Source organism: Theobroma cacao, chromosome 5 (genome assembly GCF_000208745.1).
Source record: "Theobroma cacao cultivar B97-61/B2 chromosome 5, Criollo_cocoa_genome_V2, whole genome shotgun sequence".
Lineage (NCBI taxonomy): Eukaryota > Viridiplantae > Streptophyta > Magnoliopsida > Malvales > Malvaceae > Theobroma > Theobroma cacao.
The window spans coordinates 18,313,170-18,326,452 of record NC_030854.1 but is presented as its reverse complement, the minus strand read 5'-3'; the positions used below and the strand labels follow the sequence as shown (position 1 = coordinate 18,326,452).

The window sequence follows — 13,283 nt, the reverse complement described above, 5'->3', positions numbered from 1 at the left end:
TGTTTATGGTAAATGAAATAACAAACTTGAGTTCTATAATGTCATAATTATCTCAAGATAATTGAATTTTTTTAAAAAATATATATAAAACGGGTTAACATGTAAACTGAAAATAAAAATAAATATATGTTTCTGTTTTATTCCTTTAAGAAAAAGAAAAATACTCTATCTTATTTTATATTTGTTTTTGTTGCTTTTTACAATTAATTAAATGGTGTCTTACTCATAACAATCAATATATTTTGTTAATTTACGTACAATTCACTTGTTTACATATCAAATTATATTACAATAATTTACCATAAATTGTTTTAAATAATAAAGATTATCATGTGGGTTTGTCAATACAGGGGAGGCTGGGCACTGGCTTAACATCATGGCGAGAGAGAGCACATGAATGTAACTTTGAAGATCTGGCAATGAAAGTTTAAACTCCGACTAATATTTGAAGATTTTCAAAGGCAGAATAAATTCAGACTTCCTCCCAGAGATTCCGACTCATTTTCCTTCTTTTAAAGGTCTAGGTGGCAGATAACCCTAGTTGATCTTTACACCAAAACATTCCAGAAACTTAATAAGCCTTCAACAGCATATACAAGCTAGATACCTTGCCAGGAAGTCCTGAAAAACCAATGCACACAAAAGAGCTCCATGGGGAAGGGCATAGGGCACAAAAATATGGATCTAACTATCCATGTTTGGAACATTAACATGATGCTGTAAACTCACAGGGACATGAGGGTACGGAGATCGTCTACTGTAACTTCTTCCCGATCCTTTGGGCCCTTCCTTCTAAAAGCTTCCGTGGCTAGTTTCTTCTTCCTCTCCTGCAACTCCAATACCCTCTCTTCAATGCTGTTTCGAGCAATCAGCCGCACAATCGTCACATCCTCCTTCTGCCCAATCCGGTGAACCCTATCCATAGCCTGTTCTTCGACAGCTGGATTCCACCATGGCTCCAACAAGTAAACTCTAGAAGCAGCTGTAAGGTTGATACCTGCACCTGAAGCCTTGAGACTTGCAAGCAAAACTGTCGGCCCATCTGCTTCTGGAACTTGAAAGTTTTCAATTACTTGAGCTCTCCTTTTTGCATTCATTGATCCATCCAACCGCAAGATCTTGAAACCAGCAGCTTTCAGTGGCTTTTCAAGTAGTAACAACATAGTTCGGAACTGAGAGAAAACAACTGACTTCTTAGTTGGGTTTTGATCTCGTGACTCCTGAAGGAGAGTTAATAAAGCAGACAATTTAGAAGATGTGGTATTCCTTGATGATATTTCAGTGTGGTCAGCATCAGAAGATTCTGAAGGGGCTGAAAAGAGATCTGACTGAGATAAGGGATGACGACACAGAGGGCAGTAGGGTTTCATCCGCTGTAGGGTTTTAATGATGCAGGGTCGGCAAAAGATGTGAGCACAACATGTAATTATTACATCGTTTGGAGGAGAGATGCAAACAGGACAGTCCAAATCTTCACCGTCTTGTAGCATCGCAACCATCTTTTTCAGCAACTCTGGGTTATTGGATACATCTGTTTGGAATTGATTTACATGTTTTAATTGCACTATAAAAACAATCATTAACATTTAGGAATAATAGTTCCAAGTTTTGCTATGATGCAGTAACATTTCCAAAAAAAATAAAAACAGCCACTAAACAATTGAAAACAGCATGCAATTTTAAAGAATGAACAGCAGTATCCATCAAAAGCGTGATACTAACATGTAATTTGACAACAATATTATGAGTAAACCCTCAAAAGGCCAAATGCACACAGGCTGACATCATACATCGCAAAAAGTCAAGCGAAGCTATTAGATTCGAAATCATAACATTTCAAAGTTTGGCATGCTGGTTCAGAAAAGTTTATCACAGATCTAAGAACATTGTTGTTTTACCACATGTCAAGCCATTTTATATTTTGGATTATGATAATTTCCCAAACTTCATCTATTGAAGCAGGTAAGGAGCTCTTCCAGCAAGCATACAAGGGCAGCAGAATGCATATGCTCACGGGAATCCAACTGCAGAAATGTGAACCTATGAACACTAATCACTCTGTTGCCATAAACCTAATAATGTTTTAAACTTTCACAGCCCTTTATTTTCTTAAACTGAAGCCATGCTTTTCTTAAACATGTGCAGCAGAAAGATTTTTTGAGTGGCAGCATCTTTACATCAATTGAACATTAGAAAGTATAGAGGAAATAAAGTTGTCAACATCAAGATCAGCATTATTCTTGTACCAGTATACTAGAGATCCTCACTGACCACTCTAAATAAATCCACAAATTGCTTCCTCCCAACTTTGTTAAACCCAGATATTAGACAAAACAAATTGAGCTGACAGAACAGGGAAGTTACCACATATCACTCACTCATATAACTTCCTATCACATTCCATCTTAACTGCCTGAGGATTTACTTTACCATGAACCCTAGACCCTAATACACTGTACCATCATAAATTTTATTTACAAGCTAACTTAGAACATCTACTGAAGCATCATATGCTACTTCACACGAATATGCATCCTTAAAACATAATTTCTAGAGATTCTTTTTAAAGTCCATAAGTTTTCTGTATTCTTTTATTTTAGACCTTCAATTTCCTTCTAAATGTCGTCCCCTTAAATAATTTACAATAACAAATTAACATATTCAAGCATTGTCCTACAAAAATTGCCTTATCACTGCCTAAAGGATTCAAACATTCCCCTACTACAGGTGGACTTCTGAACACCAGTAACCTTAATAAAAGATTCAATTACGAGACAAATACTTTTTTTTTTTTTAATTTTCATTCATGGTTGCACATGAAACATCATTGTCTTCCAGGAGCTGCAATACTCCAGAAAAAGATAAATGAAATCTGCATGTAGAAGTCATAAATTCCTTAGAACCCACAAAGTATTTCGGCATATTGATACCACAAGTTTCAAGATGTTAATATAGCCTAAATATCCACAAGTTCTTCAATCAGAACAATCCTTGCAAAAGCAGAATTCTGCCATCTCCCTTCCACGTTAACCACTTAACATGGAATTTCTTTCCCTTCTTTAGCGGAAAGCAAAACCTTAACTAACATATGATCTAGAGAAACCGTCAGAGTTTAAAAGAATTAATGTATACTTCAAACCCCAATCTCTGTTAGAGCAAGCAACCAAGTTGAATCTCCAAAAAAATAACAATCTTTCAAAGAAGTACTAAATAAATTTTAAGGGAACCTTAACAAATGACAAGGAAAATGGGTATTCTAAATTCTAACAACTTTGAATACCTTCAATATTGCTAGATGGGAACATGGCTCTGAGATCCGGAGGTAAAAGGGCCAGATTAGTACAAATCTGCCGAAGTCGTAAAAGTATGCCAAGCACAGTTGAATAGTTACGCACTAGAGTACCATCATTAATGAACTCCTGGATAACACTTTTGGCCCTTCCTTCAATTTGATCATAGACTTCACGTTCTTCTACAGAAAGCTCAACATAACATGTTTGTAATGTTTTAGGTGGCAATCCAATCAAGGCATTGCCCTTTGTTCTCCGCAAAGAAATGCTTGCCATCAGAGTCTGGAAATTTTTTAAGTTGTAAGAAAACAATATGTATAAGAAGGAATGAAACCAAAAGGAGTCTATGCTACATAGAGGTCTTGATGTAGAACATGTAGGGAGAACTGATAGAAAAAAAGCAAATATAGAGGGAATATCAGAAATAAACAGAAGCAATTAGGGAGGAACAGAAAAAATTGAGGGGGAAACAAAAGAACACCAGAAAGAAAAAAGTCAATAGGGGGAGAAAATCTCAATAACAATACCTCAAAATATTCATCATCCAAAACCTAATCAAAACTAAAATAAAATTGGTGTTAATAACTAAACCAAAAAACCATAATAAAATGTAAAATACCAAATAGAACTCTAAAACCCTAATCCTAGTAAAAAATAAAATACTAATTAACACAAAATTATATATTATATCCTTAATATATATATAAGTTACAATTAAACCTATAAAATATAAGATATAGTCCTAGCTAATTTAATCCCTCAACTAGCTTATTTCCATCCACCATCAAATCTAAGTGTGCTACTTGCCAATTATCATGTTCAACTCAACCACTCTCGAGTAGTAGTCAAGTTTGATAATTCAAGTAACAATTTTAGTTTTTTTAAACATGACTCAAATAATTTACAAATCTATTCGAAGTAATTGATTTCTTAAAATGCTTTACACACACATGTATGTATGTATGCATGTATGTATAATATATATTTACATATCATCACTATATTTTCCATTATATTTGCCTTTTTTATCTCAATTATATATGGTAATTGAGTCGAATTGATTTCAAGTGTGCCAAAAATCTATTTCAAGGAAATTCCAAAATTCATGCAATTTGATGCGTTAGTCCAACTTGACTTGATTATACCACTATTCTTGCAACATAAAATGAAACAACACCCCCCCCCCCCTTCCCCCCGCAGCCAAAAAAAAAAAACCAAAAAAGAAAAGAAAAATGAAAAGAGATCAAGAAATTGAGTTCATGAAACATGCATTGAGATCAAGCATAGGAGGTGATTGCCTTTTGATTAATCACATACTCTAGCTTAGCTTAAGAATTTAATCATATCACCTCAATGTATATGTACTATTTCACTAGCAACCGTCTTATGTTATTCAAACATTATCATCTTGAAAATAGTTTATTTTTGAAACACTAAAACTTAATCAAGGGTTTAGAATACTTACTGCTTCAACAAAAAATAAAACAGTATTCAAGTATTAAACAATGCTTGCAAGAACAGAGCTAATTATGAAACCTACATTATGTTATGATCTTCCATTTTCTTGATCTACACAAATGCAAGATTCAAAGAAGCAAGGCTACCTAATATAATTTAGTGTTTCTTTTTTCCAACAGAGGACTCTTGCTATATGATCCTAAAGCATAACTTATCATCTAGAAAAGAAACATTAAATTTGAAAACATTAAGAATTTAGTTATGTGCATGCTTGTCGAAGTGATAAAACTAGGAAAAAAATGAAAACCTCGAGCAGTCCCCTCAAACAAGCAATATCAAAGATATGAAATTAATAAATAAATTATTTCAGGAAGAGGCAAACAAATTCATGTTTGGTCAGGCATGCAATCATGTCAACAAACAAAACATGGGGAGAAAATGTAAAAAAATAAAACAAGGGGGAGCGGGAGGGCAAAAACATGGACTCCTGTTTAAAACCCAACAATTGTACACAATCCATTCTTCCAGTCCTAGTGAGGATATGAATTATATAAGAAGTATTACTAGGAATATGATTACCTGAAGACGAGAGAGCCCGTTCTTATTACCCTGAGCAAGGGGTCGTTGAACCAAACTTCTCCAATAGCTCTTGATAGAAAATGGTTCAAACCGCAAAAATGCCATCAAAGAGAACAAGTCAAGTGAGCCATTCTGGATGGGTGTTCCTGTAACAACCCATCTACATGTGGCCTTCAAACTAGTGACAGCTTTACTCTGTTGAGCATTTGCATTCTTAATCACATGTGCCTCATCTAAGATGACTCGCCACCACTCCATCCTTTTCATAGGGGAGTCTAACCAAGATTCTTCAGTTGCCAAAGTACTATAAGTTGTCAACACAATATCGTACTTCTTAAGCTCCTCAACCTGTTTAGTTCTCTCTCCATAATACATATAGACCTTCAATTTTCCCGGATTAGTGTGCTCTTCTAGCTGTGTTATCCATGATGAAAACACAGAGGGAGGACACACAACTAAAGTTGTTCTTTGGCCTAAAACACTAACACACTCATCAACTGTGTTCACAGATTTCCCCTTTGGATTTCTGGCGAGTTTGGTATCCTCAGTCTTACGCCTTTTTCGTGTTCCAGTACCCTTCCCACTAACTCTACCCCTCTTTCCCTTCTTAACATCCTCCTCAACAATCTCTTCTATACCAGCATCACCAGAACATGGAACAAAACTACTAAATTTATCGAATGCAATCAAAGAAAGCAAAGTTAGTGTCTTACCTAACCCCATATCATCAGCAAAGATCCCTCCGTGCAATGGCTCAGGACGTTTATCAGTCTGATAATTCGTCAACACATTTACAAATTCCCCACTTTTCTCCTCCCAAAAGGGAGGCAACTCACCCGAATTCTCCCTATGAAGTAACCATCCTAGACCCTCCTTCTGGTGCAACAACAGCTGGGATTTAATAACCTCATGCGAAGGCTCCACAGTTTCCATTGTCGCCTTCTTCCTAACATTCTCATCTACCAACTTGAAAACCTTATCCACACTCTTGAACTCTCCTCCACCCTTGCTTCCCTTCACGACAGCAGCCTCAGACAACGTGAAAGACACATCAGATTGGGAAATTAACTCCAACCCACCTCGCGAAATGGCGGATTTAACAGTACTAAAGGCTTCTAATGTTGCAAAAATGTGAATTTGACATGGGATTTTAAACTTATTACTACCACTACGAGAATTCGGCACAATACCTTCGACGGAAATCAAGTGAGAGTCTATCAAAGGCGAAAGAACGGCGGCAACGGAACGCTCGATATGACCGACTTGAAGGGTTCTAGTGTTGAGAACTTTGATGGCGTTCTGGTCGTAAGGGTTGAGAGGTTCTCGCACAAGACCCACCATTTCTCGACCGCTGATTTTGCCTCTGTAATACTGAAGGCCTACTATGTTGGCGAAGACAAAGCCAAGCAAGAAAGAGTCGGAGGAAGGCTGGGAAGAGGATTCTTGATCCTCTGGCCATTCATCTAAAGACAAAAAAAGGGAAATAGGGTCTGCCGATTCTTCCATTGGAACTGGGGGCTTTGGGTTTTGAACTTGGGAGAGACAGTGAGAAATGACTTTTTGAATGGCAATGGAAAGGCGGGGCTTTCGCCTTTTTCTTTCCAAAACGTTAGTACGACTGTACGAGTTAAAGCTGAACCCCACTGCTTTCTCATCATTCGAGAAGGAGCACCGTATTATGTCTTACGTACTAAAGAATTTTTACATAATTAAAATTTTTACGTAATTACGTCATATCTTACTTATTTTAATAAATATATTTTGTTGTTTTATGTATTTTTATCTAAATCTAAAGTATATTTACCTTAGCCCTCAAAGGTACTTCGAACATGTCTATGGCATTTTCTGACATGTCAAAGGCAATTTCGAGTTTTCATGATAATCTATATGCAACCATGCCATTCCATGAAATCTCGAGGGTGTTTTGGGCTTTTCCTTTATGGTGGTAAGGATGTTTTTTACTTTTTCTTTTAAATGTCAAAGGTATTTTTGATATTTTGATCTTTTTTTTTCTTCTTTCTTCTTTTCTCTACCACATCTACCATCTAGGGTAAATCTTTTTCATTTACCCTTTTAACTTTCTCTTACTAACATAATTGCTTTCCTCCTTTCTGCTATTCTCTAAAAGTTTCCCAATCCTTAAATCTTCATGTTCTCTTCTTCTACTCTCTTGCTAATATCCCTTCCCCTCTCATTAAGTCATACTTTTTTTCATTTTGCCCACAAGGACTTTCGATCGATGCAGTGCCCAACCTAGCAGTAATTGCCTTCTGGTATTCCATTAGTTTAAGACAATTTAGATATGTAGTTAAACTCTTATCTTCTACTTTCTTCCTAATCTCCCCTTCCTTCTAATTAAGTCATCTTTTCTTCACTTTACCCACAAAGACTTTCAACCGGTACATTACCCAACCCAATAGCAATTGTTTTTTACGGTATTCCATCAATTTAGGATTGTTTGAACATTTAGTTAAACTTTATGATCTGGTTGAGTTTGTAAAACGAATTTGTAGCACTTCCATTTTATTCACAAGTTTATGATTGTTGGTATATGCCCTTGAGCCAATTGGATTGGTCAAGGAATATATTGTTGGTCCTAAATAAAAGTGCTAAAGGGGGGTGAATAGCACTTTTTGACTCTTACTAAACTTAACTTCTAGTTAAAGACAAATGCAAGATAAAAGAAAGATTTAAAGGTGAATGAAAGACTAAAAACGGAGTAGACAATTACTCTAGAATTTATAGTGGTTCGGTCCAAGACCTATATCCATTACCTTGATTGTTCAACCAAAGATTTTTCAAACAAATCCACTATGAACGATGAAATTCACAAGCTTCCACCAAGCTTTTACAATGGCTTTTACTAGGCTCAGCCAAAACTTTTCACAATGGTTTTTATCGAGATCAACCAAAACTCAACAATTAACTTTTCTAGGCTAAGTTAGAACCTATACACTCAATCAAACAATCCAAGCTTGAATAAATTCCCTTAGAGTGTTTCGCATACTCTACGTATACAAGGAGAAGAGAAATAAATGTGTACCTATGATCACTGACTTGATCTAAGTGGTACAAAGTGAAGTGCTTTAATCTTTTATAAGGATAAGAGTGAAGTGCAAAAAGAGTGCAGAGAGTTTTTGCTAGTCGTTTAGCTCTTTTTGTTCTTGAAAGCCTTAATTACATTTTCTAACTATTAAGAGCCTCTTCAATACTGGAAAAATCAGCTTTCATAAGTGTTAGGCAGTTTTTGACCGTTAGAAACAGTTTGGTGGCAGTTTTGGCCATTAATCTGTCTTCTATTACTTAATTCAAATTTTCTGATAGAATGATCTTAGTTGACTAACTGCGCTCTTAGTCGACTAAGTTGTCTTTGTCTTCTAATCCCAGTTTTTGGTAGTAAGCACTTAGTCCACTAACTTTTTTCTTAGTCAAATAAGTTGTTTTTGTCTTGAAGTCCAAATTTCTGGCAATAGGCTCTTAGTCGACTAACTTACTTTTTAGTCGATTAAGTTGTTTCTGTCTCTCAATCCTCTTGAGCCTGCCAACTTCTAATTTAAATTTTAGCTAACCAACACTCTTCATTATCCAACTAAGAGGCTTCTGTTTTGTTAATCAATTATGGCTCCTTATTCATATGATTTTTGATATGTGCCTTTGAATGATTGATTTATTCTTGGCATACAATTTTTATCCTGCACACTCAAGTAGAGATATTAAACACAAATGAGTGGGAATGTTTTATTATCATAAAAAACTAATGGAGCCAATAATCTCTCCCTTTTTGATGATAACAAAACATTCCTTGATTAACAGTATAGTGTCTATTTGTTCTTTTTAGCTTTGTAGAAAATGGAGGTTTTCCTCCCCCTAAGTGTGTGCTCCCCCTTAGTGTGTGCATATTTTACTATTCATTTTAGCAAGTTTTTATTTGTCATACAGATAATGACATTATATGTTGAGAATATATTTATGCAGACATATAGAATGATCAACAATAGGTGACTAGTTGACAGAATATCATCAATATTTCAGCTAACTGTCTATCATCAGCATATTACTATTAGATTTTATTTATGCCATTGATCATCCAACAGGTATAGTATAATCAGCATCTATATACATTTTCAATCAAATTCCACTCACAACATCATAACAAAAATTAATTATCAACATAACAACCCAATATCAGCATCAAATCTTTAAACAGCAGCAGTCAAAATACCATAAACATCAAAAACAGATTTAAATGTTTAACCATCAACAACTAAATAATATAAGCAGCTTAACAGCATCCCATTTTCAACACAATAACATAAACAGCAAAATTAAATTCAAATGTTCAACTGTCAGCAGAACGAAAAAATTAGAAAAACAAAAATAGTAGACAGTGTTCCAAAATTGCCCCTAGATCATTTCTACTTTCTTTCTCCCTTAAACTTTCTATAATTTCTCCCCTTTTTTGTCATTATCAAAATCGAGGGGTATTCAATCAGTTTTTGAAGAGGCTGAAAGGGTAGACTCATCAGTGCCATAGTAGACATTAAGGGGATCAGGATAGGGTTCAGGTGATGGTCTCTTGGGTGAGGCTTCAAGGGAGGATTGGTCTAATATTTACAATGGATTTTCTGCAGAGGAAATGGCAGAGGGTTTGGCTTTTTCTGTTATCCTAGAGGGCTTTCTTCTCTTGAGGAATTTCGTTTTTGTGGCCATGGTCTTCCTTCATTCACCAAGTGGTTTAGATTGCTTTTGTGTTGGTGCTGCAGCTTTGCCTTTGTCTTTACTAGGTTAGGCAGTCTGCTTTACAATGTACATTGACTCAGGGGATGTTTTGACAGATGCTTGCTTCTGAGCTTTAGCCTTTGTTGCCTCTTTCTCTGCTTGTTATTCTTGAACCATTTGATGAAAAACATCCATGATTGATACTTGCTCAGAGTTAGGAGGTGATGGCTGTTATGGCTGAGGTTCATGATGGGATAGAGAATTTTCAAATGAGCCAAGCACTTCAGTGCCTTGATCTGATTCATCTTTATTCTGAGGCTCAAGAGTTGGAGATTTCCTTGGTTGATCAACCTCTAGTTCAAAGACCCTCGGCTTGGATGACAAGACTTGCAACCTACAAAGTGAAACCTTATGTGTGAGACCTTGACCTTTATAGACTCGTAAAGGGAAATATACGCGATATCCCTGATCAAGGATAATTTCATCATTTCCTTAGTAAGCCTATAAAAGTAAAATTTTCAAACAATATTATGGCCTAAGTAGGCCTAAGGCATAAGTGGATGATGAAATTAAGGGTAAAATGAAAAGGAAACAAAAATTTTGATGATTTTCACGATAAGGGCAAAATGGTCATTTTTCCACCTCGGGTTAAAATTTTAAGTTTTCATGAACCCAAGTATGTCTAGACCATTATGGACCTTGTCCCGGTGTCAAAGGAGTAAAAAGATTTCATAAAGGGTTGGAAGAGAGTAAGTTAATTGGTGGAGGGGCATTTTGGTAATTTAAGTGGAATGGATAAGATTGGCTATAAATATCTTTCTTCCAGCAGCTTCTTCTCCCATTTTCTAGCAACTTCTTCTTCTTCCTCCTTCTTCTCTTTCATGTTGCTTCCAACCTCCATGGAAGCTTGATATGGAGCTTGCATGATTTTCTCTCTCTATTTCTAATTTTCATACCTTTGTGTCCTTATGACTAGAACCCTTGTATTTTTTCACTCTCTCTCCTTAAAACCCTTGAAAAATCTTATTTCCATACTTTCTCTCACTAGTTGGGCATTTTAGAGAGAGAAAAAGAGAATTACCCCATTTGTTTGGAAGCTATTGGAAGAGAATTCAACTACAAAGAAACCCTAGGGTGAGTGATGAACTAAGCTTGATTTTTAGCTGTGAATAATGGCTAGTAATTGGGATTATGAGCTGTTTTATTGTTGAGTATGTTCATTCCTTTTATAGTGATTAAGATAGTGAACATAGATAGCCATTTAATGTGGCAATTGAAAGCTAGCTAAGAGATAGCTTTTAGGGTTTATAGTGTGTGAATTGACCTATTGCTTATGCTAATGTGATTCTAGATTCTAACGAAGCTCTATCATCCCAATTGGATCATTGGGGGAATTAGAGTCAACTAAAGGCTCAACAATATACCGGTGAGTGAATTGTATTTAAAACTTATTTTGGGGATATAATGTATTTGCCAAACATTTGAATGGATTATCTAGCTTTTCATAAAAACAAGTGCCTTGGGAACAAGCCTTTGATAAATCAATTTTATGTTATGACATGTGGTTATCATGGATCTCTATGCTGCTGCATTATGTTGATATACATATACGTTTAAATATAGTGTTGTGTAATTATATTGACTCGACTATGTACGAGTAGAGAGTGCGCATAAGCCGAGGATGACTTGGTTATGTGCGAGTAGGGAGTGCGCATAACCTGGTGATGACCCAGCCATGTGTGAGTAGGGAGTGCGCATAAGTTGGTGATGATGATGATGTGATGGTGTGCATGATGATGATGGGTATCTGTATACATATATACATATGTAAATATGTGTGTTATAGAAAATTAATGAGTAATGGTATATGGTTGTAATGCATGTGAAACTTGACATGTTAAACTTTGGAAATCTGTTATGCGTATCATGTTGGTTTGGACATTTCAGCAGGGTGGTTTTTCTTTGGGAAGAAGGGCAAATTTTTCATTGGTGCCCTGTTTCTCGCTGTAGAGAGAATCATTTTCGCTGTAACGAGAAACTCTCGGGTTTGGAGGGGTAGACTGCCGAAAACTTGCTGCAACGAGAATGCATTTTCGCTGCAGCGAGAATGACACTGTAGCTTCTCGCTGCAGCGAGAAACTTTCTATTTCTGGGTCACAATTTCGCTCTAACGAGATTGAATCTCGCTGCAACGAAAAACTTTCTATTTTGTCTCCTATCTTGTCCAATTGTTGCCCTATTTTTCACTTCTTTGCTACCATATATGAGCATGGACTTCCAACATTAAGGACTAAATGAGTTAAGTTAAAATGAAGAGGTTTAGTGAGACCCCATCGACCACTTGAGAAACCCTCGTTCGGCTAACAACTTAATCCTAACGTCACTGCAGCGAGAATGCCTTTCCGCTGCAGTGAAGATTTGTTGTCGTATTTAACTTGCTTGCGTATCATTGAAGCTTTCATTCTTCAAATGGTTCGTTATGTATGGGTTCATGATTTTCAAATGATTAATTGTTTAAGGGCTTGATTAGGGGTTTTTTTTTTTTATCTAAATGGAACTAAATTGCATTGTTTTGAAACAAGTGCATCATGATTTTAAATTCTCCCTTGTTGTTGCTTGTTCCCTTCCTTGTTCACTCACTGTGTCACGACCCAGAACTCTCATCGAGCTCGTGACAATTGCCGTGAAGCCTCGATAGACATTTTTCACCCTGAATGCCGATTGAAACCTCGCAAGGCTCTCGTATCAGCTTTCGCATTTCCCTGGTGAACAATAGTTATCAAATATAATAATTCGAAGGATTACGAGTCATTTCCAAATCAGAACATAACATTTTATTTTCTGGCTCATAGGGGCATTTTCGTCATTTTTTGTCAAAAATCTCAAAACTTCCTAAAAATGTAGTAGGTAAGCAGAAAATATATGTTTAGTGATTTAAAAACAAATTAAGTATCTAAAACGTTCATTTGAAGTGAAAATTTGACCATTTGAATATAATAAAGATATTTAATAAAATAAACTATTTTCTTGTAAAATAATTTTTATAAAGCTATCGATAAATAATTTTTATAGCGTAAAAGTTAATTATATTCATATATACTAATAAGCATATAACCAAAGCATAAAATTACTTTTACAGTAACACGTGGGCCCCTAATTAACCAATAAGGTGCGAGTCTGTGAACCTACAGTTTTGTCGATGCAAGGCTAACTGAAGTCCTTGATGCAATCGGCTAT

The 13,283-nt window shown here is 35.8% G+C and overlaps 1 protein-coding gene across 1 annotated transcript; it reads right to left on the bottom strand.

Moving 5' to 3' along the window:
- On the bottom strand, positions 227–6,959 carry LOC18598591 (putative SWI/SNF-related matrix-associated actin-dependent regulator of chromatin subfamily A member 3-like 1). The gene is made up of 3 exons (XM_018122397.1): positions 5,328–6,959; positions 3,281–3,572; positions 227–1,531 (listed from the first exon to the last, which is right to left on the bottom strand). The coding sequence occupies exons 1-3, from the start codon at positions 6,831–6,833 to the stop codon at positions 726–728; spliced, it is 2,604 nt and encodes an 867-aa protein (XP_017977886.1). The 5' UTR covers positions 6,834–6,959; the 3' UTR covers positions 227–725.

Coding starts and splice junctions, on each gene's coding strand:
- LOC18598591 (XM_018122397.1), bottom strand. CDS start 6,833: ATGGAAGAATCGGCAGACCCTATTTCCCTTTTTTTGTCTTTAGATGAA. Junction 3,573..5,327: donor ACGGGCTCTCTCGTCTTCAG/GTAATCATATTC, acceptor AAAAATTTCCAG/ACTCTGATGGCAAGCATTTC. Junction 1,532..3,280: donor CCCATCTAGCAATATTGAAG/GTATTCAAAGTT, acceptor AATTCCAAACAG/ATGTATCCAATAACCCAGAG.